Raw genomic sequence first — 27244 nt, 5'->3', positions numbered from 1 at the left:
GTGACAATATACAGCCTTGACGTACTCCTTTTCCTATTTGGAACCAGTCTGTTGTTCCATGTCCAGTTCTAACTGTTGCTTCCTGACCTGCATACAGATTTCTCAAGAGGCAGATCAAGTGGTCTGGTATTCCCATCTCTTTCAGAATTTTCCACAGTTTATTGTGATCCACACAGTCAAAGGCTTTGGCATAGTCAATAAAGCAGAAATAGATGTTTTTCTGGCACTCTCTTTTTCCATGATCCAGTGGATGTTGGAAATTTGATCTCTGGTTCCTCTGCCTTTTCTAAAACCAGCTTGAACATCAGGAAGTTCATGGTTCACATATTGCTGAAGCCTGGCTTGGAGAATTTTGAGCATTACTTTACTAGCGTGTGAGATGAGTGCAATTGTGCAGTAGTTTGAGCGTTCTTTGGCATTACCTTTCTTTGACCTTTTCCAGTCTTGTGGCCACTGCTGAGTTCCCACATGAATGTTCTGCTGCTGCTTCTGCTGCTAAGTCGCTTTAGTCATGTCCAACTCTGTGCGACCCCATAGACGGCAGCTCACCAGGCTCCCCCATCTCTAGGATTCTCCAGGCAAGAACACTGGAGTGGGTTGCCGTTTTCCTTCTCCAGAACATGAATGTTCTGGTTGTCCCCAAATGAACTGCGATCAACCCACCATCAAAAAGTGCAAGGCACACCTTCATATTCATCCTGTGGAATTATCTTGTTGGCTATAAGCTATCATTTCTGTCTCAGGGTATTTTTGGATCTTGATTTGTTCCCACATATTAATGATTCATCTTATACTTCTATCTTCCTTAAATTCATAAGCATATCTTTAAGATATTGATGAAAATGTTGAACCTGATTATACTGGTTAAGCAGGTGCTGACATTAAGAATTTGGTGCAAATTATGTGACTTGTATTGATGCTTATATTTCTCTTTATCTTGCTCTAGTTCTGTATTTTATTAAAATACACTGATTGTGCTACCAAATACAAGTTAAATTAATAAATACTTGTCTTCTTAGCATTTTGATTTTTCAGGAGAAAGAGTCCATCTCCCTCCCTCCCTCCTTCCTTTCTTTCCCCAAAGTATATGATTAACTATTCAAACCACATGGCTATAATCAACATTTAACTGATGAGAATATAACCTCATGACAAGTCAAAATACTTAGGGGATCATGGATGGCCTCATAAGAGTTGACATTAAGACATCTAGGCCTACAATGTTATAATAATGTCCCAATATCCATTTATGGAGAAACTGAACATTCTTTTATCACAATGTTACTTTAGTCTAATTAATTGCATTTTGGAGAGACAAAAGCTAAACTATTCATTATTTTTTTGTGGCCTCTGATAAGTTTTGAAAACTATCTTGTATTCCCATTAGTTTCTTTTCTCGATAGGCACTCCTCACGGGCTCTTGGTCCCTCGGGCCCATTTTTATTCCTTTCTGTCTAGCAGATCTGCCTTTCCCAAACATTATGACATTCAAGCTGCTCCTACTTCTTATCCTTGAAGGTCACTTTAAAAAGGACAGAGGACAAGTTTTTGGGTTGTGCAAAGCACAGCCATGCTTCAGGTTAACTTTGGACTTAGAAGAAATCACTTCCTGGCAATTCCTTTTGAGTTGTGATGCACAAACATACGGTTAACCCACTTTTTAGCTGTTAGTGACTTTTGATTCTTGTGAGACTAAAATTGTCACTTCTCTTCTTCATGTAGATGTGTAATTTGCCGGTGAATATTGAAGTTGAGCTTCAATTTATTGTATTTTGAATGGAAAGAGAGAGTTTTTCAGTTTGGGTAAATATATGTAGTGTATACTTTTCCCTGGATCTCATAGCGTATATATTAGGTACAACGCTAGATAAGAGGTCTGCCTCTGCTGAGTCACTTCAGTCGTGTCCGACTCTGTGCGACCCCATAGACGGCAGCCCACCAGGCTCCCCCGTCCCTGGGATTCTCCAGGCAAGAACACTGGAGTGGGTTGCCATTTCCTTCTCCAATGCATGAAAGTGCAAAGTGAAAGGGAAGTCTCTCAGTCGTGTCTGACCCTCAGCAACCCCATGGACTGCAGCCTTCCAGGCTCCTCCGTCCATGGGATTTTCCAGGCAAGATTACTGGAGTGGGGTGCCATTGCCTTCTCCAGATAAGAGGTCTATTCTGGGTTTTTTCCCTAGGACATGTAAACTGAAATTAAAAATAAGACAGAATCAGGATTAATGGGCAAAGTAATATTCTTTTGCCCAAGGATGCAAGAATATAAAATGCTTAATATTTTCAACGTCTTTCTCCTAAAACAAAATCTACCAATGGAAATCTGGCTTCTTTCTGGAGTCTTAATACAGAGATTATTAACTCTATGACCTGGCTGATAGAATGTGAGGTCAAGTATGATGAGAGGACTAAAAGACCAGGAAGGGCTACCCTTGAGCAGCAAGCCTATGGCTTGACTCCTTGACACTCTGTCCTGAAGTTTAAAACTAGGTCATCAAAATGTTCTGAAAGGTCCTCTATTGGGTATTCCCTCGCAGTCTATTGGTTAGGACTCTGTGCCTCCACTGCAGGGGTCACAGGTTTAATCCCTGGTCAGGGAACTAAGATCCCACAGGCTGCATGATACAGCTAAAAAAAAAAAAAAACAACGATGTCCTCTATCTGGGTAGCTATAACATGATTTGATGGTCTTTTGTTTAAGCTATACTTCATGAACCAAAATTAAGCTTGTCTTAAGTGCTGATGTCATAGGAAGCCGTGGAGCTACCCCTGAGTTCAATACCAAGTTTTAGGACTTGGCATGGTTGACTTCTGATTCTTTCTTACCACTGTGGTCCAAAGATACAGCAGGCAGGAGCCAACAGAATTACTTAGATGTTTGAGGCAGAACTATTTTAGGTAACTTTTCTTTGAATTACACAGGCTATCATGGCTGGGTAGTATTTCCAATGCCTCCTTCCCGCTTCTGAGCTTGCCTAGTCTCAGCACCGTCTGCGAGGACATCTAGCTTGTGCTCATCACAACATGGAGAAACGTCTTCTCTTGACTTCTGTCAGGTGAACCTCAGCAACCCGACACAGCCGGATTCACATCTTGATCTGGTTTACATCTCTTCTTCCTCTGCCTTTCTCCACGTTTCTTTGCCAACCTCTTCCCTTCTGATTGGGCTTCTCTGGTGGCTCAGCTGGTAAAGAATCTACCCGCAGTGTGGGAGACCTGGGTTTGACCCCTGGGTTGAGAAAATCCTCTGGAGAAGGCAATGGCTACCCACTCCAGTATTCTGGCCTGGAGACTTCCATGGACTGTATAGTCCATGGGGTTGCAAGGAGTCGGACACGACTGAGCGACTTTCACTTTTACACTCTCCCTTCTAATCTGTTCTCTGCTTCATCTTCTGCTTTGTGCTAGTTATTCCTTTCCTCTCCCCCTCTCCTTCCTTCCTTAATTCTTTCCTTCCTTTCCCAGTCAGCACAATTAAAGCAAGTAAAAATCCCTCATCCTCAGACTAAATTCCTTTCTGTTAAGGAAAAAGTACACAGAAGTAAATGTGCATACTAATCCATGCTAACTGGTGGTAGAGAAGGAATTATTGTATAACCTTTCAGGGACTGTGCTTTGCAAAATGACAGTACTCATTTGAATAGGTAAATCTTGGCCTGTTATTTAGTTTTGTCTCATGGCTCAGAACTGGAAGTTTTATAGACTGAGCCTTTCAGCTGATCTTGCAGACCAGCTTCTGTAGGGATTGTTCAGAATATCAGAGAAGGTTCAGTAATTGAGAAAGTTTCCACAGTCAATAGACAAACAAGCATCAAAAACAGTACTCTAAGCTGCAAAGGCTTCTGGGATTTTAGAAACCATTAGGGGACAAGAAGAATCTTTTAGCTTATAAATCTAAATGGCAAAAAAAAAAAAAAAGTTTCTTTAGGTAGGAAGCACCTTAGCCTCCGTTTTCTATAATGAAAGCAATGCTACCGCTATTAGCTTGTCTAAATCAAACCATGAACGCATCTGTAGGATATCAAAGTACCATGGGCCTCTGTTCTTTCTATTTCTAGTCCTATATACCATGCCTAACAAAATTCTGGAACACAGTGGTCAGTGAATGGTTGTAAGAAGAGTGAAGTTTTGTCTGGGCACAGTAATAATATCATAGTTGGATTCAATCACAGGAAAGATGGTCATCGAGGTATAAGTTGCCTAAAGTCTCTGTCTCCCACTCCTCCCCTGAGAAGGTTCAAGTGCAATGTTGTAAGTCAACTTTTCTACGCCTCCCATCCTCTGAAGTGAGGCAGCTTATTCTGTAGTTGCTTAGACCAAGGGAGAAGGCGTGCAGGAGCATAGTTCTTTCATTTAAAAGAATATCGTCTCCAATTGCAACCAGTCCTCACTTCTGGATAAAACTCAATCACCTCCGTTTAATCAGAATGATTTCCTTCCGTAGATAGTCTCTGCTGTGCCCCATCCACAAATCAATGTTTAATCAATTTCAGCCATTTCTTCCAAATACACTGCAACCACATTTTCTAAATCTACTGGAGACTTGGTTTTTGTGAATCACAGATAAATTAGGCCCATCTTGGTTTTCCTCCAACATCAGCTCACAGAATTCAACTAGGAATAGGTATGATCTTCCTTTTCTGAGGCCACTGTGAGGGCCCTGCATGAGTAAGGGGGTCCAGTAGGGTGGAAAGAGCCCCTTTCAGAAGCAGCTCTGTGATGTGTGAGCATTTGGACAGACGGACCATTTTATTGTAAAAGAAGCATGTAACCCACAAGCTGTCAGCACCCAAAAGCTTTACTAAACAAGGTTTGATGATAAGAAACCAAGTCAAGAGGAGATAAAATGTTTGCTGGGTTATTTCTGAACACCCAACATGTCAGGAGCCCCATTCTATTCTGCAAACCACCTGGTCTGTTCATTGGGGAGGATAATATCTGTTCAAACGTTGTCCCCTTTGTCTGTTCTAGGCAATAGCATGAAACATTCAGCAACTGCCCTCTGAAAGCCAAGTCTTTGTCTCTGATGGGAATTATGAAACAGGTTTCTTGAGAGGTGCCTACCCACCTGTGTTTAGATTCTAAATTTTGGGAAGATTGTGGCAGCCAGAGTAGCTGGGAGATGCTGAGGGAAAAGTCTTTTGAGGTTATGGAGACTTTTCAAAGCACAGTTTCCCACTTTAAAGTGGTTTGAATAAAACAAGAACTCTTGAAAACTGTCACAGACTTTGGACAAGATGGGACCTTGAAAGATTTTATTTCTTCCTTCTCTGTTAGCTTTACTACTATGACCTAAGAATGTGTCCTATTTTAGAAACCTTCCAAGGAATGGAGTTTTCCATAACCTTTTCCCTGTTAGCTATTTTTTTTAACTTCTACAAAATCCTTCCATCAGAAAATTCTTGATCGTTTCTATGACCCTAAATGCTCACTGCTGCAGCCCAAATCTGTTCCTTTGCTCCATCTTCTGCTGCTCATATCTGCCACAGAGGGGCCTATCACAGCTGAAGCCCATTATTAGATCACTTCTTGGCTTCTCCTTTAAGGCTAAGTAATGAGAAGGTTTTCCTTCTCTTTTTGTAGGTCATATTTTTCAACTGTTTAATGAATTTTGTTGTTGAAAATTTGATCGGGGATTTCCTATGTCTGGAAATGCATTAGTCCTTGAACTCTGTAGCCCTAATGTTCCTCCCTGCTAGCTCTTTAAATACACCAAATAAAATGAGACGAAGAGAATGAAGCAGCTGCAAACAAAACAAAACATCGCAAAACCAGAAAATAAAACCACCAGGTTTGTCATTCTGGCTTTTGATTGAGCAAAACATTTATAAAATGAAGCATGCTTCGGAGAGGTTAGCATCTCATTTATTGAAGATTGATCAACAAGAACTTGGTCAGGTTTAGATAAATGCTTATACAACTCTCAGTTTAAAATGCAGACTGTGAAAATCTAGGCACGCCAAAATGGCAAGGATGAGACAGTACTGGCCCCCCTTTTTTTAAAGGTAATTACATGGTTATTATTGTATAGGAATATAAATACATATTTTAGCTTTTATTATAATTTTAAAAAAATATAAATTTATTTATTTTAATTGGAGGTTAATTACTTTACAATATTGTATTGGTTTTGTCATACATCAACATGAATCTGCCACAGGTGTACACGTGTTCCCCATCCTGAACCCCCCTCCCACCTCCCTCCCCGTACCATCCCTCTGGGTCATCCCAGTGCACCAGCCCCAATCATCCTGTATCATGCATCGAACCTGGACTGGTGATTCGTTTCATATTTGAAATTATACATGTTTCAATGCCATTCTCCCAAATCATCCCACCCTCTCCCTCTCCCACAGAGTCCAAACTGTGTCTCTTTTGCTGTCTCGCATACAGGGTTATCGTTACCATCTTTCTAACTTCCATATATATGTGTTAGTACACTGTATTGGTGTTTTTCTTTCTGGCTTACTTCACTCTGTATAATAGTACTGGCCCTTTACTCATACAATTGGCTCTCTGGGTCTGCAGGTTCCACATTCACAGAAATTAACCAACTGCAGATCAAAACTATTTGGGGAAAAAAATTCTAAAAAGCCAAGCTTGAATTTACTGCAAGTCGGCAACTATTGGTATTTGCATAGCATTTATGTTGTGCTAGGCATTATAAGTCGGAGAAGGCAATGGCACCCCACTCCAGCACTCTTGCCTGGAAAATCCCATGGACAGAGGAGCCTGGTGGGCTGCAGTCCATGGGGTCGCGAAGAGTCAGACACGACTAAGTGACTTCCCTTTCACTTTTCACTTTCCTACATTGGAGAAGGAAATGGCAACCCACTCCAGTGTTCTTGCCTGGAGAATCCCAGGGGCGGTGGAGCCTGGTGGGCTGCCATCTATGGGGTCACACAGAGTCGGACACGACTGAAGCAACTTAGCAGCAGCAGCAGCAGCAGCAGCAGGCATTATAAGTAATCTAGAGATGATTTTAATGTATATGAGAGGTTGTGCATAAGTTATCTGCATGTACTATACCATTTTATATAAGAGACTTGAGCATCCATGGATTTTGGTATTTGCTGGGGGCCCTGAAACCAAAAGGAAAATGTTAGTAGCTCAGTCATGTGCAACTCATTGCAATCCCGTGGACTGTAGCTCCTCTGTCTGTAGAATTCTCCAGGCAAGAATAATGGAGAATAATAATAATAATAATAATTCCCTTCTCCAGGAGGTCTTCCCGACCCAGGGATCAAACTCAGGTCTCCTGAATTGCAAGTAGATTCTTTACCATCTGAGCCACCAGGAAGCCCAACAAGCTGAATTTAGAAAAAGCAGAGGAACCAGAGATCAAACTTCAAACATCTGCTGGATCATGGAAAAAGCAAGGCAATTCCAGAAAAAAATATCTACTTCTGCTTCATTGGCTATGCTAAAGCCTTTGACTGTGTGGATCACAACAAATTGTGGAAAATTCTTAAAGAGATGGGAATACCAGACCATCTTCCCTGCCTCCTCAGAAATCTATATGCAGGTCAAGAAGCAACAATTAGAACCGGACATGGAAAAACAGACTGGTTCAAAATTAGGAAAAGAGTATGTAAAGGATGTATATTGTCATCCTGCTTATTTAACTTATATGCAGAGTACATCCTGTGAAATGCTAAGCTGGATTAAGCACAAACTGGAATCAAGATTGCCAGGAGAAATATCAATCACCTCAGATACGCAGGTGACACCACCCTAATGGCAGAAAGCAAAGAGGAACTAAGGAGCCTCTTGATGAAGGTGAAAGAGGAGAGTGAAAAAGCTGGCTTAAAACTCAACATTCAAAAAACTAAGACCATGGCATCCCATCCCTCCACTTCTTGATAAATAGATGGGAAAACAATGGAAACAGGACACTCTATTTTCTTGGGCTCCAAAATCACTGCAGATGGTGACAGAGCCATGAAATTAAAAGACACTTGCTCCTTGGAAAACAGGCTATGATAAAATTAGACAGGGTATTAAAAAACAGAGACATCACTTTGCCAACAAAGGTTCTTATAGTCAAAGCTATGGTTTTTCCAGTAGTCATGTATGAATGTGAGAGTTGGACCATAGTGAAGACTGAGCACTGAAGAACTGATGCTTTTGAATCAATTCAGAAGCTGGAGAAGACTCTTGAGAGTCCCTTGGACTGCAAAGAGATCAAACCAGTCAATCCTAAAGGAAATCAACACTGAATATTCATTGGAAGGGCTGATGCTAAAGCTGAAGCTCCAATATTTTGGCCACTTGATGGGAAGAGCAACTCATTGGAAAAGACCCTCATGCTGGGAAAGATTGAAGGTCTAAGGAGAAGGGGATGACAGAGGATGAGATGGTTGGATGCCATCACTGACTCAGTGAACGTGAGTTTGAGTAAACTCTGGGCGATAGTGAAGGACAGGGAAGCCTGGGTTGCTGCAGTCCATGGGGTTGCAAAGAGTTGGACACAGCTGGGCAAATGGACAACAGCTGGAACCAACACTCTGAATATGCTGAGGGAGAGATGACTGTTATCTGCTGCATATCTGTAACTTTGGAGATCATTGAGTCATTATATTTCAATAGCTTTCAATATGCTACTAGATACAATAATCTTAGGTTTTACAATTGCAGTTGATCTCTAGTTGACTTTTAGAAAGTAATGCAACCTTTTTTCATGCTTTAGTGACAAAATTATGATTGTAAGTAAATATAGACAATTTCCATATCTTTCTCTGCAACAGCTGAAATGGAATGAGATAAATCTGACCTTTAATGTTTGTTTCAACTCACTTTAAAAACCATCTTTGATAACTCTTGCTATGGTTTAATATAGCACACATTCCAAAGAACATGTATATGTAATCTAAAGGAGAATGAGAGTGTTACATGTCTTCTCAGTTTCAGAGATAGAACGCTACTAATGCCTTCGAAGTCCACTGTCTGCCCTCTCTGATGGTCTCTTCCTCTCTGCCTGAACCTCATCTGATATAAACACTCTCCTAAGTTTCATTCATTATGACTTTGCTTTTTCTTCACAATTTTATCATATTTTTTTACGCACTGCAAAAGATTACTTAGAGACTTCCCTGGTGACTTAGATGGTAAAGCGTCTGCCTGCAATGCTGGAGACCCGGGTTTGATCTCTGGGTCGGGAAGATCTCCTGGAGAAGGAAATGGCACCCCACTCCAGTATTCTTGCCTGGAGAATCCCACAGACAGAGGAGCCTTGTAGGGTACAGTCCATGGGGTCACAACGAGTCAGACATGACTGAGTGATTACTTAGCTCACTGAATTTTGCAATTTGTGTTAGGGAATCATACTCTTCTATTTTTTCTGCAATTTATTTTGTTCTTTCTTTTCCTTTCATATTTCTGTTCTTGTGTTCATTTATAAATGAGCTATAGGTAATTTTAGCTACTTTATAATATTCCACTGTATGACTGTACCATAGTTTATTCATTTCACTGCCGTTGGACATTAGACTTGGCTCCAGTTTGAGAGAAGGGTCCTGGAAGCAGGCGTGTTTGCTACCTGCTTCCCAGCAGCACCAGTCGTCTTCTGCACCCCTGCGTCACGAGGTGGGCTCTCAGGGCTTCTGCCCTGCTCTCAGTTTTTCCTATCAGCACCTAAATGAATCTTGTGGAAAAGATCTGGAAAATGGGTACCTAGAGCCCTTATGTAGGAGGTTCCCAGGGGTTCTAAAGTCTCATGTTAACTCACACTCACCCTTGAAGAATCTGTCAACATTTCATTGTCTTCATTCCTGCTCTTCTGCGTGTTACCTCTCCCTCTACTCTCTGCTAAAGGAAGACTGTATTCCACCACTCCTTGGATGAGCTCCTTATCCTCTGGAATTCAGTTCCTCTGACTGAATGACAATCTGAGACCTCTGATGGGCTTTAAAAAAGTTACAATTTTCGAGATTATCCAGATTTCTCATTATGGTGGGGGTAGAATTCTCCGAGGCTATCTATGATTTAGGAGGAAGCAGACTGATTTTTCTTCCTCTTCTTGCTACCACCATTCTCTATACCCTTTCTCTGCCTGATTTTTCTTGGTAGTACTTGAAACTATCATTATGTATTGCCCATCTCTCTCATGAGCATGTAAATTCCATTAAGGCAGAATATTTGTTTTATCCATGTCTATGTACAAGGAGATGCAACCAGTCCATTCTGAAGGAGATCAGCCCTGGGATTTCTTTGGAAGGAATGATGCTAACGCTGAAACTCCAGTACTTTGGCCACCTCATGCGAAGAGTTGACTCATTGGAAAAGACTCTGATGCTGGGAGGGATTGGGGGCAGGAGGAGAAGGGGACGACAGAGGATGAGATGGCTGGATGGCATCACTGACTCGATGGATGTGAGTCTGAGTGAACTCCAGGAGTTGGTGATGGACAGGGAGGCCTGGCGTGCTGCGATTCATGGGGTCGCAAAGAGTCGGACACGACTGAGCGACTGATCTGATGTGATCTGATGTCTCTGGCTCTTAATAGACACTCAATTAAAACTGTTGAATAAGTGCAGGCAGGAAAGCCCAAAAAGCAGGACATTTTCTCCAGTATTTTGCATCTACCTGTTTTCATAAGAATATACTTCCTCTGAAGTTGCTCTCTCCCTTGTTCTGCCATGTTTTTCGTATGTTCCATTCCAACTATATTCTTATTCATCTTTTAATCAAGCAAATCTGTTTGCCTTCAGTATCTCCATATGCCCTAATAACAGAGAAGTGGGGACCTGTCCCTGGGCTGCTATCTGTCTACTCCTGATTTACTGTGTCTTTGCTCCGAGACCCACAGCTGGCCTGCAAGTGTTTCTGCGCCACTGCCAGTCTAATTCTTCATCCTGGCAGGCTGTCATCCAGGGTATCTCTGCCCTGCTGCAGAAGGCCCTCCCCTCTCCCACCCTAAGGCCGATTCTTTGGTGGTCAGGACTAATGTGTGCCTCACAAATAGCAAACTCTGTATTTCAAAGCATTGCGGTTCCTATCCTGCCCTCATGTTTGTTTTGTTGTGGCTGCTCTTGGCTCCTGCTGATGGTTTTAATCATTTTTACTCATCACTGCATTTAGAAGAGATGGCGGTGAGAAGGAAGTTGGAGGGCGGGGAATTGGTCGGTACTCTGCTTGCCTCGGTGAGCAGCACACAAGAGGGGTAGATGGGCGGGCGCCCCACTTCTCTGTTGGTTCTAGGCCATGTTAGTGCTTGAGGGGCTCCACTTCTGGCAACAGAACCAGTGCATTCTCCCATCTTTTACAAAGTGATCCTTTTTCATAAATCTGGAGTTTACTGTGTCTCAGAGTTGTGTGTTTTTGTTTTGTTTGCTTAAATCAGATCCAAATATGTTACAGCTGATATTCATTTCTGCCTGACCCTGGCACAAGATGTAGTGGCTTTGTTATATTTTACTGGGCTATCCTTTGTGAGACTGCATTATGGAATGCTAAACAGACAGCGCGTTGAGACCTCCTGCATTATTTACCAGGTGTAAGTCGAAGCTTTTATGATTAGGAAAATTCAAGTTTATTAAACGTGTCACTGAATTTGAAGTAGTTTTTTGTCATCACCTAGTTTTTGAACCAGTTAATATTAAAATTACTGTCTCTTGATGATCCCCAGTATATTCTTTTCTGTAAGAAAAAAAAAAGTAAAACAAACTCTCGTAATCCAAATGGTTTGTAATCATTCTTCCATATCACTATGCCAAAGTCCTTATCCTGTGAGATAACATTTACTTCCCTATCATTTAAAACCACTTCCATCTTTGAACTATTAGTTTAAGTAATAATTCTGGATTAGAGAACAGAGATAGTTCAGAAAACAGAAAGAAGTACGATTGTAAAAACAACCTCAGTTATTCCAAAATCTGAAGGTTAAAACAATAGCTGCCTTGATTTACTGACTCATGTATTATCTGAGAAAAAGTTGATTAAAACAGATTTTGACACTTTTTATCCACTGGAACTTGAACTTCATTGGGAAATGGTTCTGAGGGGGTAAATATGTTGACTAATTGGCTTGTTCATCCCACATGGGATTATACCACTTTCTGAACCAGAATGTCCTGCTATTGCAACATGTTTTTTCTTTATTCTTTTTTTTTTTTCCTTAAAGTAATCCATTTGAGTTCATTACATGGCCATTTGTTAGGCTGGAGCATTGTACTTGTTTGTGACTACAGTGGAGTCATAGTAAGTCAGGACTGTCTGTATACACAGAGTTAATGGGAGATCCTGCAGCTGCTCAGGGAAGACGGCCGTGCTATGGGTCACTCTGACATTTGAAACCCCAAATCGTGCTTTCCCAAAGTCCTGGGGCACTTTCATGTTGATTGTCATGAAGATTTGTTCAAGTTTGGTTTGCTTATTTACTGTATGCTATTCATAGGATCAGACTGTTGAACTTGGTTTTTTAAGCTTTTTATTGAAGTGTAATATTCTCAGTATTGAAGTGTAAAATTCTCAAGCTGGAATTAAGATTGCTGGGAAAAATGTCCACAGCCTCAGATATGTAGATGATACCACTCTAATGGCAAAAAGCAAAGAGGAACTGAAGAGCCTCTTGATGAGGGTGAAAGAGGAGAATGAAAAACTGACTTAAAACTCAGCATTCAAAAAACTAAGATCATGGCATCCAGTCCCATCACTTCATGGCAAACAGAAGGGGGAAAATGTGAAAACAGTGACAGATTTTATTTTATTACGCTCCACAATCACCAGAAACAGTGACTGCAGTCATGAAATTAAAGGTTCTTGCTCCTTGGAAGAAAAGCTATGACAAACCTAGACAGTGTATTAAAAAGCAGAGACATCATTTTGTTGACAAAGGTCCATATGGTCAAAGCTATGGTTTTTCCAAAGCTATGGTGTTTGTTTGTTTATTTGTTTTTTTCTGGTGGTTTTTCCACTGAAGCATCAATTCTTCAGTGCTCAGCTTTCTTTACAGTCCAACTCTCACATCCATACATGACTACTGGAAAAACCATAGCCTTGTCTTGGCGGATTTGACTAGATATGGTTGACTAGACTAGTGAACCACAGACTTGACTAGTATTTATACTCACACTCAATGTATGAGAGTTCCAGTTATTCTATCTCCTCACTAATATTTTCTATCTTTTTCATTTTAGCTATTCCAGTGGATATGTATTGTGGTTTACCATGTATTTCCTCGTTGATAATGAACCTGAGTGACTTTCATTAGTGATTTGTGTATCTGTCTTTGAGAATTGTCTGTTCAAGTTTTTTTCCCCATTTTTCTGTCATTTCACTCTCCTTTTTGTTACTGTTTCATAGGGGTTATTTATATAATCAGAATATGGGACTTTGTTGAAAATATGTTTTATAAATATTTTCTCCTCTGTGGGTTGCCTTTTCACTCTTGTAATAGGATCTTTTGATGAACAAATATTCCTAATATTTTTAAAGTCCAGTTTATTATTTTTTCATTTTATAGTTTGCACTTTTCTTATCCAGTTTAAGAAATCTTTGCATACTCTAACTTGACAAAACTATTCTCTGCTTTCCTCCAACATTTTTATTTAAATTTGTAATTCATCTGACTTGATATTCATATATTGTATAATCCAGAGAGCAATATATAATTTCCATGTAGATATCCTATTAGCCCAGCATCATTTTACTTGGTTTTTAACTTGTTTAAAATTTATCTATGAAATTTAGTTTTACTGAGATATTTTTATATTTTCCTAGAGATAATTATTAATGATACTCAAAAAATAATTTAAGTCTATGATGGTGTAAAATTTATAATATAATCTATACATTTATTTAGCATGTAAATTGAGATATTTCTTAAAAGTTATTCTGTTTAATTAGACTCTCGTTTGTAATACCAGCATATTTATTCAACACTAGAGTGATTTATAATGCACAAACACAATAATTAAAAACAAATTAATTGTTCTCGCTTTTTCATTTAAATTCAATTCAACACATGTTTATTATTTGTCTGCTAGAATTTGGGACAGCTGAGAATATGGTTGAGGTTGTGAGCTCTATCTGCATGTCATTTAGGTTTCAAGCCATGTAATAAAGTTGTCAAACATCTGTCAATAATAAATAATTCTTCTTTAGTATTCAATATTATATTAATAGAGGTACAAGATGAGAAGTTTTATTCCTATTAAGATGACCTCATACCCCTTATGTAATGCCTCTATACCGAGTTTTCCATTAGCAATGACACAGTTCTTTTAAGAAGTAAAAATAGAAAAGAAAATACAAAACTTCTTTTCTGTATTTGGAACGCCTGTGAATGCTTCTTCTTTGATGTCATTTCTGCTTGGCTTTTATTTTTTTCTCTTTTTATTATTTGTTCTAGGTTGTACTGGTCAGTGGACATCTGGACAGCTGGGATGTCGGGCAGGGTGCCATGGATGATGGTGGTGGAGCCTTTATATCATGGGAAGCCCTCTCGCTTATTAAAGATCTTGGTAAATATTTAGAAAGTAGTTAACCAATGTGTGAGGTTGTCAGTGGTGATGTTTAACTCAACACACAAAATGCTCAGCAGATTAGCTGCTGTGGAATGTTCAAAGATTCTCCTGAGGTCTGTATGTTTTTTGTCAGTTGATTCCCAGAAAAGAACTAATTTGTCCCCATAAAGAAAGCAATTTTTATTCAAGTGTCCACCAGACAGCCAAAGTATCAAATATAATCAGCCACTGGGGAAAATGAACAAGCTAATAAAACTGCAGCAAATGCAACCGCATCAGCTAGAGACCGTGTAAGGAAACCATAAACAAGTGGAAAGAAAAATCAGTAGCTCCCCCACTTCCTTTCCCTTGTTTAGACATCACCAAGCTGCTCGGATAGCTTTGCTGCACGCATCTTTCCACATCCGGAGTCAAGGAGAGCAAAGTAGGCCTGGAGGAATGATTCTTTTCGCCACAGTCAGGAATCCAGAATGAAAAACTGGACCTTGCAGGTTAACCTAGACATGGGGGAAGATGGATAGGCATACAAAGCAAGAACTAATTGTGAAAACAGTTTATCTTGATGACCCTATTTGCAAACAGAAAACATACATTTCCTCTTTGTGGGCTGGTCAAGAGGTGGATTTTGAGTGAGGTTAGAAATAATCAAACAATCTGAAATGAGAGTTCTATATCTGAATCAGACCAGTGGCGGTTTGGAAAATGCTTCATCAACAGAATTCCATTGTGACTGTGGAGTTTCAAATGTCATAGAGATCAGAGCACTCCTTTTGGTGAAGGCATTCCATTGCTTACTTAAATACCCATGTGTTTAAACCTAAGCTTTGCCTCTGACTTTTAATGAACCCTTCTAACCCTAAATCAGCTCTTTAAATGATTTTTTATCTTTTATTTTTTGGACTGGAGCTCTGTTGTTTTTTTTTTTTATTAACTGATTTATTCTAATTGGAAGATAATTATCTTATACCATTGTGATGGTTTTTGCCATACATCAACATGAATTGGCCACAGGTATTCAATTGTTCATCTTAACAATAGACTACTGAAATTGTCTTGATTGGGGCAAATCTTTAGTGTATACTTTTAATTTATATCTTACTTGTGTTTTAAAAATGGAAAAATGGAAAAGTGTGCAATTTCTTTACTTCTAAATAGACCAGTGTCTCGCAACCCTGGCATTATTGCTATTTGGGGCCAGATAATTACTTTTTCAAAAAATTTAAATACAGTTTATTTACAATGTTGTGCCCATCTCTGGTGTACAGCAAAGTGACTCAGTTATACATATATATGCATTCTTCTTTTGTACTCTTTTCCAATATGGTTTAATCACAGGTTTATAGGACCTTGTTTTTTATGCATTCTGAATTCAGTAGTTTGCTCTGCTGTGAGGTCTGTCCCGTGCATTTTAGGATGTTTAGCCTCATCCCTACTAGATGCCAGTAGCACAACTCCCCCTGTCCGCAAGTTGTGAAGTGAAAAATGTCTCCAGACATTGCCGAATGTCCCCTGGTGGGTTGTGGGGGGAGAGGGTGGCATGTAAAATTGCTCCACTAAAATAGGCTAATTAAAGAACTGTAGGACACCTGAACACAAGGTCATTTTTTTAAAAAATGAACTAATTAGTAACTTTATATTATTTATACTTTAAACATCATTACCATATTGAGCACCTACTATGTGAAACCATTCTATGAAAGCTGAGCATACTACATACTCTGTTCTTAAGACCCTTAGAATATAATTGAAGACATTCATATGCACCAACACACATAGTTATAAAGATATAATATCAAGTCTGCTTTTAGAATTGGGTAATGTTTGAAAGATAAAGTGTCCAGCAAATAAAAACAGAAACACTCATTCCTTCAGAGGAGATCTGGGAAACTCCACATGTGAATTCATTCCTCTTCTTCCTTTAAAAAAATATACCCTTGGCCATCTGCCCTTAATTTTATTCTAGAATGAAGTGGGTTCGAGAGATGAGGCAGGCAACTATCAAAAATTTTCCTCTCCATGGGGCACAGATATTTATTTTGGAAGTTAATTTTAATTCAGTGTGTTCCAACCAGCTTGACTGGAGGCACAATGGCAGTGTAAAAAGAGAACTAGACCCATCTCAATTAGATTTTTAGGTCACCTCTGTGCCACAAACTACTTTTTTGGCCAGGGGCAGGTCATTTGAACTCTCCGGATTTGTTTTCTTCATCTCTCTTCAACTGTCAGCTTCCAGAGTATCTCACTTGCTCTTGTTGTGCAGTCACTCAGTCATGTCATACTCTTTGTGACTCCATGGACTGCAGCACGCCAGCCTTTCCTTGTCCTTCACAATCTCCCGGAGTTTGCTCAGATTCATGTCCATTGAGTCAGTGATGCCATCCAACCCCACCTTATCCTCTGTCTCTCCCTTCCCCTTCTTCCCTCAATCTTTCCCAGCATCAGGATCTTTTCCAGTGAATCGACTTTTCCCATCAGGTGGCCAAAGTACGGGAGCTTCAGCATTTGTCCTCACAATGAATATTCAGGGTTGATTTCCGATAGGATTGACTGGTTTAATCTTGCTGTCCAAGGGACTCTCAAGAGTCTTCTCCAGCACCACATTTCAAAATCATCAGTTCTTCAGCACTCAGCCTTCTTTATGGTCCAATTCTTACATTCGTACATGACTACTGGAAATGTATAGCTTTGACTATATGGACCTTCATCAGCAAAGTGATGTCTCTGCTTTTTAATATGCTGTCTAGGTTTGTCATAGCTTTTCTTCCAAAGAGCAAGCATCTTTTAATTTCATGGCCACATCACCATCATCACCATCAACAGTGATTTTGGAGCCCAAGAAAATAAAGGCTGCAACTGTTTCCATTTTTCCCCATCTATTTGCCATGAAGTGATGGGGCCAGATGCTATGATATTAATTTTTTTTAATGTTTAGTTTTAAGCCAGCTTTTTCACTCTCCTTTTTCACCTTCATCAAGAGGCTTGTCAGTTCCTTTTCACTTTCTGCCATTAGACTGTTATTATCTGCATATCTGAGATTTTGATATTTCTCCCTGCATTCTTGATTCCAGCTTGTGATTCATCCAGCCCAGCATTTTGCATGATGTACTCTGCATATAAATTAAATAAGCAAGGTGACAATATATAGCCTTGATGTACCCCTTTCCTAATTTTAAACCAGTCCATTGTTTCATGGTGGATTCTAACAGTTGCTTCTTGACCTGCATACAGATTCCTCAGGAGGCAGATAAGGTCGTCTGGTTTCTCTTCTGTTTAAGAATTTTGCACAGTTTGTTGTGAGCCACACAGTCAAAGGCTTTAGCATAGTCAGTGAAGCAGAATTAGATGTTCTTCTGGAATTCTCTTGTTTCTTCTATGATCCAGCGGATGTTGCAATTTGAACTCTGGTTCCTCTGTCTTTTCTAAATCCAGCTTGTACATATGCAAGTTCTCAGTTCACGTACTGTTAAAGCCTAGCTTGAAGGATTTTGAGCATTACCTTGCTAGCATGTGAAATTAGCACAATTTTATGGTAGTTTGGACATTCTTTGGCATTGCCCTTTTGGGATTGGAATGAAAACTGACCTTTTCCTATGATCACTGCTGAGTTTTCCAAATTTCCTGGCATAGTGAGTGAAGCCTTTTCAGAGCAGCAGCATCTTTTAGGATTTGAAATAGTCCAGCTGGAATTCCATCACCTCCACCAGCTTTGTTTGTAGTAATACTTTCTAATGCTCACTTGACCTCACATACCAGGATGTCTGACTAGGTGAGTGACCACACCATCATGGTTATCTGGGTCATTAAGACCTTTTTTGTATAGTTCTTCTGTGTATTCTTGCCACCTCTTCTTAATCTCTTCTGCTTCTGTTAGGTCCATACCATTCCTGTCCTTTATTGTGCCCATCTTTGCGTGAAATATTTCCTTGGTATGTCTAATTTTCTTGAAGAGATCTCTAGTCTTTCCCATTCTGTTGTTTTCCTCTATCTCTTTGCATTGTTCACTTAAAAGGCTTTCTTCTCTCTCCTTGCTATTCTTTGGAACTCTGAATTCAGTTGGATATATCTTTCTCTTTCTCCTTTGCCTTTTGCTTCCCTCCTTTTCTCAGCTATTTGTAAGGCCGCCTCAGACAACAATTTTGCCTTCTTGCTTTTCTCTTTCTTTGAAATGATTTTGGTCGCTGCCCCTGTACAATGTTATGAACCTCCATCCATGGTTCTTCAGGCACTCCATCAGATCTAATTTTTTGAACCTGTCACTTCCACTGTATAATTATAAGGGATTTTATTTTGGTCATACCTGAATGGCCTAGTGATTTTCCCTACTTTCTTTAGTTTAAGTCTGAATTTTACAGTGAGGAGCACATGCTCTGAGCCACAGTCAGCTCCAGGTTTTGTTTTTGCTGACTGTGTAGAGCTTCTCCATCTTCAGCTGCAAAGAATATAATCAATCTGATTTTGGTGTTGACCATCTTATAATGTTCATGTGTAGAATCATCCCTTGTGTACTTGGAAGATGGTGTTTGCTACAACAGTGTGTTTTTTTGGCAAAACTCTGTTAGCCTTTGTCCTACTTCATTTTGTACTCCAAAACCAAACTTGGTTGCTACTCCAGGTATCTCATGACTTCCTACTTTTGCATTGCTGTCCACTATGATGAAAAGGACATCTTTTTTTTGGTGTTAGCTGTAGAAGGTCTTGTAGGTCTTCATAGAACTGTTCAACTTCAGCTTCTTTGGAATCAGTGGTCGGGGCATAGACTTGGATTATTGTATATTGAATAGTTTGCCTTGGAAGTGAACTCAGATCATACTATTGTTTTTGAGATTGCACCCAAGTACTGCATTTCAGACTCTTTTGTTGAGTCTGAGGGCTATTCCATTTCTTCTAAGGGATTCTTGCCCACAGTAGTAGACATAATGGTCATCTGAATTAAATTTGCCCATTCCTATGCATTTTAGTTCACTGGTTACTAAAATGTCGATGTTCACTCTTGCCATCTCCTATTAGTATCTTTTATGGGCTTTGAATCTTACTTCTTTCATCATGGGACCCTGAATCACTGTTAACTGAGTTGAATTCAGTTGCATGAATAAATGTATGCAATGGTGAATTGAGTTATCTTTCTCCAGCTTTGAAACTACACTGACTTTATTTGCTTTTGAAAGTAGTAGTAAGTCTCCTTCAATTCAGGACTTAACTCTCCTATAGATTTCTGAAAACCTATGTAAACATATGAATACAACTCTTAAAGAGTAACATTTCTTTTGAGTAGGTGTTAAGAGACAGCATGCTATACTGTTAAAACAGCACTGTGGAGCCAGACTGCCTGGGTTCAAATCCCATTTCAGCAACTCACTAACATGTGGCCTTCAGTAAGTTACTTTCCCTTTCTGTGGTTATTTTCTTATCTGTGAAATGGAAATAATAATAGTTCCTGTCTCACAAGGTTGCTCTGAAAATTAAATAATCTATGTATATAATGCACTTAAAACAGAGCCTAACCCATCCCCCAAACTCAATAAATTAACTTTTATTATTTAATAAGCATGATCTAATAGTACTGTATTTTTTACTTAAGGGATTTTTTTTTTTTTTTTTTTGTCTTTAACCTCTCATCTGCTTAGTGGTTTCTTTGCCTCCTAACTTATTATGTTAATTGTAACTCTAGGGCCAGATGCTATGATATCCCTAAATATCCTTTTCGTTTACTGTTCAAGTCACCATCCATTATATTATGGAAATCCATTGACCCCTGCACTATTTCCCACTTTCATACTAAATTTTCAAGAGTCTAAATTTCTCCTGGTCATTTCCTGCTTCCACTTTCTGCTTAAGTAGAATGCCCAGAATCCACAGTACATCTCATATTCTGCAATTGCATCTACTGAGTCTTACTCTTTAATTTTAAAACTAAAATTAGACTGTGGATTTCTGCTTGTAGATTACCTATGTGTTTTAATATGAAGAACTAGGTCTAACATGTGACTGATGCCTTCTAGATGAAAATTACTGATTTACTTGAACAAGAGCTAGCACTTTGGGCTAGAGGCCAAGAAATGGGCTCATAATTATGTTACTTAATTACATTGAGTCCAGGCTGTTTAGTTGGTGAAATATGAAAGCTCTATGGCAATCTGTTTTTCCAAGAAAAGTGAGACTTCTTTTGGCTGCTGTCCCTTGGACAATATGTCATGCAGAATGCATGTCAGAGTCCCTCAGTGGGGCTTGTTAATTTGAAGTGTTGGTCTAGTGGGACTTTCTGATATTTAGGCATATTGTTCTAAGATTCATTCTTCATGTCTCTTCTTTATTCTCTTCTCTCACTACTTTTATAGATTCACTCTTTTGCCCAAGCCATCAGCTAAAACCAGATTCAATTAATCTAACAGAAGAGATATTTGTACTTTGCAAATGTAATCAGTCATTTCTGAGTAACTGTCAACAGAAGGCTATTTGCTGTGAAATGCTATTGAATACTTTTTTGTGTTTGTGGTTTACTGGACTTGAAACTCAATGTTTATTTGAAATGTCATTTCCTGGAATGTTCTGGTGTTAGTGGACAAAGCCTATGGCCAAAGAAGTTATGCTTCAAAATGCTCATTTGGCACTTGAATAATAGACCACCATCCATCCCCAAATTCTTCCAACTTTACCATTTTCCATTAAGTTAGAATTTTTAATTTTCAGGCCTAAACAAAGGGAAAAAATAGTTTACAGTACTACCTGGTTGTTGAAATGTTGAATATATGTGAAACATCTTTTTAGAGAAATTTTAACGTGAGCATCTTGACTGTAATTTTTATAGACTTTGAAGTCTGTGTGTTAGAAAATATTTTATTCATATTTCATTGAGTCAGCAAATATTTACTATACTGATTGAATGTCAGTGTGCCAGATACCTTACAACAAAGAGGAATGAGACACAATCCTTGAAGTCTTTGAAGTAAGAGAGACATTTAGTTTAAAAATTGCAATGAAATTGTTATAAACCCTTTAATTGAAATATGTGTGAATTACTTCAGGCAGCTGGTAAAGAGAGGGACCAGCATGGCTTGTCTGGGTCAAGGCATCTTCACAAAGGTGATATTTGAGCTTTCTTTTATAAAGATAAATACAAATTCTTGAAGCAAAGTGGGCCCAGTGAAGGATTCCCAGCAGATTATAGAGCTTCCAGTGCTGTGCATCATTAAAAATGAGAAGAAAACTGTTGACAGTTAACAGTCATGGGACTGTGGGGAGAAGGGAGGATTTGAGAATTGCAAGAGGTGCTCTTTTTACCTCCTATACATATATACCATTAGATTTTTTAGTAGTAAAGTTGTGTTACTTTATTAAGGCAAAAACCCTCAAAATTAAAAAAAAAAATTATTGGTATTGCCATCACTATAAATAGTCTGCTAACAGGAACTACAGAGCAGAGGTAGGAAGTAGGAAGAATCTCACGTGAGTCACCAAGCCTTCCAGGCCCAGAAGTATACACAGCCAAATGCGTGCCAAGGCTGTGGTGTAGTTAGAGCTTTATGGAATCATTTCTAATGCAGCGGGTTGCCTCTTAGAGGTGGGGACCCATCCAGGAAAAGGGTTTTCTTCTCCCAGGCCCTGGTCAAGCCTCCCTTGGAAAAGCCTCAGGAAGTTCAATCCAGAATATCTGAGTTAGGGATATGAAAAACTTCCAAGAGAGGGACACCTGAAGGGTAGAGCCAGTGACAGAGAAAGCCTGAAGCCAGCTCCTTGGAGAGAGAAGAGCCCATTGGAAAGAATCTTCTCTATGGTCAAATAAGTTTGGGAAACTCCCTCTTGGTAATTTCATTATTCTTTAAAACACATTTGTTGGCAGAGTCTCCCACGACTCCAGTGTGCTTTGGAAGCGTTGCTCTGGGCCATTACCAGTGTTGGCAGAAGTGAGGAAGAGTCCATGAACGCTTGCTGAGGCACCGTGCATGGAACTGAGTACAGATGGCTGTGGATTTATCTTCATTCTCAATTTTGTGGGTTGTCTTTGGGCTCTTGCGTTTGCCAGAATATTGACAAGATATAACCATGTAATGGTTCCTGAACTGGCATGGGAGAGATTATTCTTTTATTATGTCTTGAAGAGCATTTGTACCCACCCAAGTGCAAATTTAACCCAATACATAACTTTATTTCTGTACTATCTGAGCCTGTTTTATTAAGATGAATGTAGTATTATTGGGAATGCTTGACATATGCTGAAGGCTCTCTCTGCCAGGTTTTTCTATGGCCCTGAGTACATTAGAATTTGGTAGGATTTATTTTTTCTAGGAGGAATTTTTATCTTAAAACATTCCACAAACTTCCCTCCTCCCATTTTAGATGCTGTTCCTCTGCAGTTATTTTGTGAACACAATTATTTAGGAAACTTACAGCCCTGGGAAAGATTTCCTATTATACCTCAATCCCTTTAGGAAATAATATCTCTGCTTCTGAAACTCTCCAAGAAATTAACTTGGAAAAAATTAACTTAGAAAAAATGTTTTCCCCAACATCACACTTTATTAATTTTAATTTTAATGTATAGATGGTTGTTTGCCTTTTTTTTCTGAAAAAATTTTGGTCTTCATATTTTATGATTCTATTTAGAGATGCAAATACCTAGAACAATGGAAGAAGTAAAAACTGTGATTTGCTTGCTTTTTCTCTTTTTTCTAAAATCTAAAAGTAGATTTATAGTAAGTGGACATTTATGGCTCATTCTCATGATCTTTAGAGGATGGTACTCTCATTTTCACTCAGCTGGTTATTTCCTCTAGTGGCAGGTTATGTAATGTCTGGCTTTACCTTAACACTTGTGGCAGATACATATTTTTGCAGCTGGGAATTGCTGAGAATTTTTCTTAAGGTTTGAACGCACTGATAAGTCTCAGTAAAACACTTTGCATATTTATATCTCATTCAGATAACATAGACATTTCCACTGGTGTGTGTAGAGAGACATAAACTGTGTAGATTGATCTTCCAAATGTGTCATGAGATAAAGTAAGATTTATTAAAAATGAATCACTTAGAAGGTGTCCTACCTTTTAGTTTGGATGTGATAGGAGAGACTCTGTAGTTCTTTTCAAGCCTTAGACTACATTAATATTGCTGTTATTATTTTATCAGTTAGCTAAAATATACCATTTCTTTGTGAAAATAGACAAGACCTTGGCCCAGTGGCATTCAGCACCATGACTAATTCCTCACTGTCTGACAGAATCTGGAAGGGTGGCAGATGAATGCTGTGAGAGGAAGGGTCTCGGGGGGCCCCTCTGTCTGGAACATACTCAGCTTCTTCTCCCACATCTAATTTGATTTGGCCTGTATGCCTTAGAAAGCTAAGAAATGTGGTGTTGGTAAAGGAAATGGAAGCTTTAAAAGTTGCTGCATTTATCCTGGAGAAGAACAGCTATGGAAAAACTTAATAATGGTATCCTTATGGATACCATTTCTTCCCACTCAAGAATGGGATCCATATAAGCCCAGGGCAGGGCTGTCTCAAAAAGGGAGGCTACCTCATTAAAACAGTATCATCACAGTGTTGCACAACTTGGCTCACAAGGAGATCTCCTCCTTCGGTGATAAATGTTGAACACCCACTTCACGGTCAACAAATAAAAGGGCAAGGCACAGATCCTTCCAGCAAAGAGATCACAGTCAGGAACTGGTAGCTTCACATGGACAGAGATTTGAGCCAAGCTCTGAGCGCGTGGGAGACAGGAGAAGAAAAGACAAAATTAGAGCTCAGGGGAGTCCATGGTTTTGAGGAGTGGAGGGCGCTTTTGTAAATCTAGAGCAAAGGTGAGTGAGGAGTGGTGGGAAATTAGGGTCGGTTTGTAAAAAGGCATTGGACACAAAGCTCAACTTCGGAGTTGGTGTTCTAGGCGGTAGGAGCTGTGGAAGGTTTTAAGCATGGGATTGACTTCTTCTAAAGATACTGGATAGGCTGTCCTTTTAACTTATAGGGAAGTGGGATGAATAGAATGGAGACAGGAAAGTGGAGGGGGGAAGACTCCAGCTATATAGAGCCTGGAAAACCAGAGTTTGGGAGTTACTAAGCAAATTGTATTTGCCATGTAGCTGACAAGCCAGCTTCTACCTGTCTATGCTAAATATACCGAAGAGGAAGTGCTGGGGTTTCCAAGGATGCTGTGTTCTTTGCCTACACACTTCTCTGCATCATGCTTAATGCTGTGTTTTGCGAAGCTGAGGTCTACTGAGCTTAGAATGAATTCCATTCCAGTAAGTGTGCCTACCTAGCATATTAAAATGCAGAGACATTACTTTGCCAACAAAGGTTCGTCTAGTCAAGGCTATGGTTTTTCCTGTGGTCATGTATGGATGTGAGAGTTGGACTGTGAAGAAAGCTGAGCGCCGAAGAATTGATGCTTTTGAACTGTGGTGTTGGAGAAGACTCTTGAGAGTCCCTTGGACTGCAAGGACATCCAACCAGTCCATTCTGAAGGAGATCAGCCCTGGGATTTCTTTGGAAGGAATGATGCTAAAGCTGAAACTCCAGTCTTCGGCCACCTCATGCAAAGAGTTGACTCATTGGAAAAGACTCTGATGCTGGGAGGGATTGGGGGCAGGAGGAGAAGGGAACGACAGAGGATGAGATGTCTGGATGGCATCACTGACTCGATGGACGTGAGTCTGGGTGAACTCTGGGAGTTGGTGATGGACAGGGAGGCCTGGCATGCTGCGATTCATGGGGTCGCAAAGAGTCGGACATGACTGAGTGACTGAACTGAACTGAACTGAAGCGTGCCTAAAAACAGAAGTCTGCAGACCAAGAAACAAGGAAATATATTATGAACATCTGCTTGGACCTTTATGATTAACTGGGTTTTTTCAATGGTCTTGGGAGATAAGGATTTAGTTTAGTTCATTTTTAGGCACCACCAACCCTGTGAACATCCTCAAAATCCAGCTCTAGGGATGGAGAGTTTCTACTGGGTGTGTGCCAGAAATGATAAGTATTAAATGAAGTTGACTATTATAAGATTACTTGCTTGTGATCCTGCTAATGCCATCCTCATATTAGATAAATAACTGCTGACGAACTGATGCCCAGTCCATGTTCTTGTTTGAAGAACAAGAACAACCCCGTATGCTGTGCATGTTACTTTAATTCTGTGTCACATTTTTGAAGCATCTATTTAGTGCCCTTCTCTACAACAATGAGGAGAGAATCAGCCTTATAGATGAACAAGAACAGCCCAACCCCAGACTGTACCATGTGACCCAGATTTCATGGACTTTTTAGCCCATGAAATCCTCCTTTCTTAACCCAAAAATAACTCAGAATCTGTAGGCAAATGAGAGGCAGCATGGAGAGTAGAGTACATATACCCTCCTTGTTAGAGTATTGAGGGTTCAAATCCTTCTATGCTACTTAGTAGCTGTATTATCTTGGACAAATTTATTTAACCTTTAAATCTTCATTTCCTCTTCCTTACCATAGTAACAGCTTATCTTGAATTGTTAGAGGATAATTTGAAATAATTTGGATAGTATCTGCCCCCCCAACTAGATCATCAGTAATAACTATGATTATTAGATGCTAATTGCCAAAGCAAGGGTGGATATTCTAGCAGAGGGTATAATCTCAGGATTGACTTTGTCTCTTAAGGCTTGATGTCTCTATTCTTTGCACAGTTGGAGTTGACTGGGGTCATCCCTAAAGCAGAGAAGCCTCGTAATGAAAGAACAGTAGCTGGCTCCAGTGAGCCCAACTCACCTACCATCACCCCAGGATAGCCTCCATCCACGAGCATATATAAGGCTAATCTATAAGGCTGATTCTCTCCTCATTGCTGTAGAGAAGGGCACTAAATAGATGCTTCAAAAATGTGACACAGGATTAAAGTAACATGCACAGCATATGGAGATGGAAAGAGCTCCATCTTTTCCTGTGTCCTTTTAGCTTTCTGCCAATATCCTTAAGCTAGTAATACCGTATTTACAAAGACTTATAATAACTACCAGGGAAGCCCTGTATAATATCTCTGAAGAAAAAAAAAATCAGGAAATAGCTGTTGAGAACAACATAATTTACTACAAATAAATTGAAATATAGAAAAAACTGAAAGCGGAGAAAACAAAGAATCAAATCTAGTTCTTACTTTTACATTTTACTCTTATAACCAAGTTCTCAAGAAATCTTTCTGCTTTTTAATATAATCAAAAAATCCTGCAGTTTCTGGTCATTCTCAGAAGATCATCCTGCGTAGAAAACTGAGGACAATGACCACTAATGCTTGTATTATTGTTCTTTCTCTGCAATAATGGCATCTTTTAAAAGAAATATATTTAAAGTGTAATTGAAAGTATTGCAAGTTATGGCTTTGATTAATGTGTATAGGAAAACATGTCAGGAGCTGATTCAAAGCCGTATTTTTGTTCTCATCACCGTAGACCATATATCCACTTCAGATCAGATCAGATCAGTCGCTCACTCATGTCCGATTCTTTGCGACCCCATGAATCACAGCACGCCAGGCCTCCCTGTCCATCACCAACTCCCAGAGTTCACTCAGACTCATGTCCATCGAGTCAGTGATGCCATCCAGACATCTCATCCTCTGTCGTCCCCTTCTCTTCCTGCCCCCAATCCCTCCCAGCATCAGAGTCTTTTCCAATGAGTCAACTCTTCGCATGAGGTGGCCAAAGTACTGGAGTTTCAGCTTTAGCATCATTCCTTCCAAAGAAATCCCAGGCTGATCTCCTTTAGAATGGACTGGCTGGATCTCCTTGCAGTCCAAGGGACTCTCAAGAGTCTTCTC

General features: G+C 39.6%; 1 protein-coding gene across 5 annotated transcripts in view; it reads left to right on the top strand.

The window, feature by feature from the left end:
- CPQ (carboxypeptidase Q) overlaps positions 1–27244 on the top strand; it is a 561177-nt gene that overhangs the window by 360026 nt on the left and 173907 nt on the right. For all 5 annotated transcript variants that reach the window (XM_027561488.1, XM_027561487.1, XM_027561486.1 and 2 more), the window contains exon 5: positions 14348–14459. In XM_027561488.1, coding sequence (XP_027417289.1) covers positions 14348–14459 — 112 coding nt within the window. The remainder of the gene's footprint in view (positions 1–14347; positions 14460–27244) is intronic.

The sequence above is a fragment of the Bos indicus x Bos taurus genome, chromosome 14 (genome assembly GCF_003369695.1).
Source record: "Bos indicus x Bos taurus breed Angus x Brahman F1 hybrid chromosome 14, Bos_hybrid_MaternalHap_v2.0, whole genome shotgun sequence".
Taxonomy (NCBI): Eukaryota; Metazoa; Chordata; class Mammalia; order Artiodactyla; family Bovidae; genus Bos; species Bos indicus x Bos taurus.
This window is presented reverse-complemented; position numbering and strand designations above follow the sequence as displayed.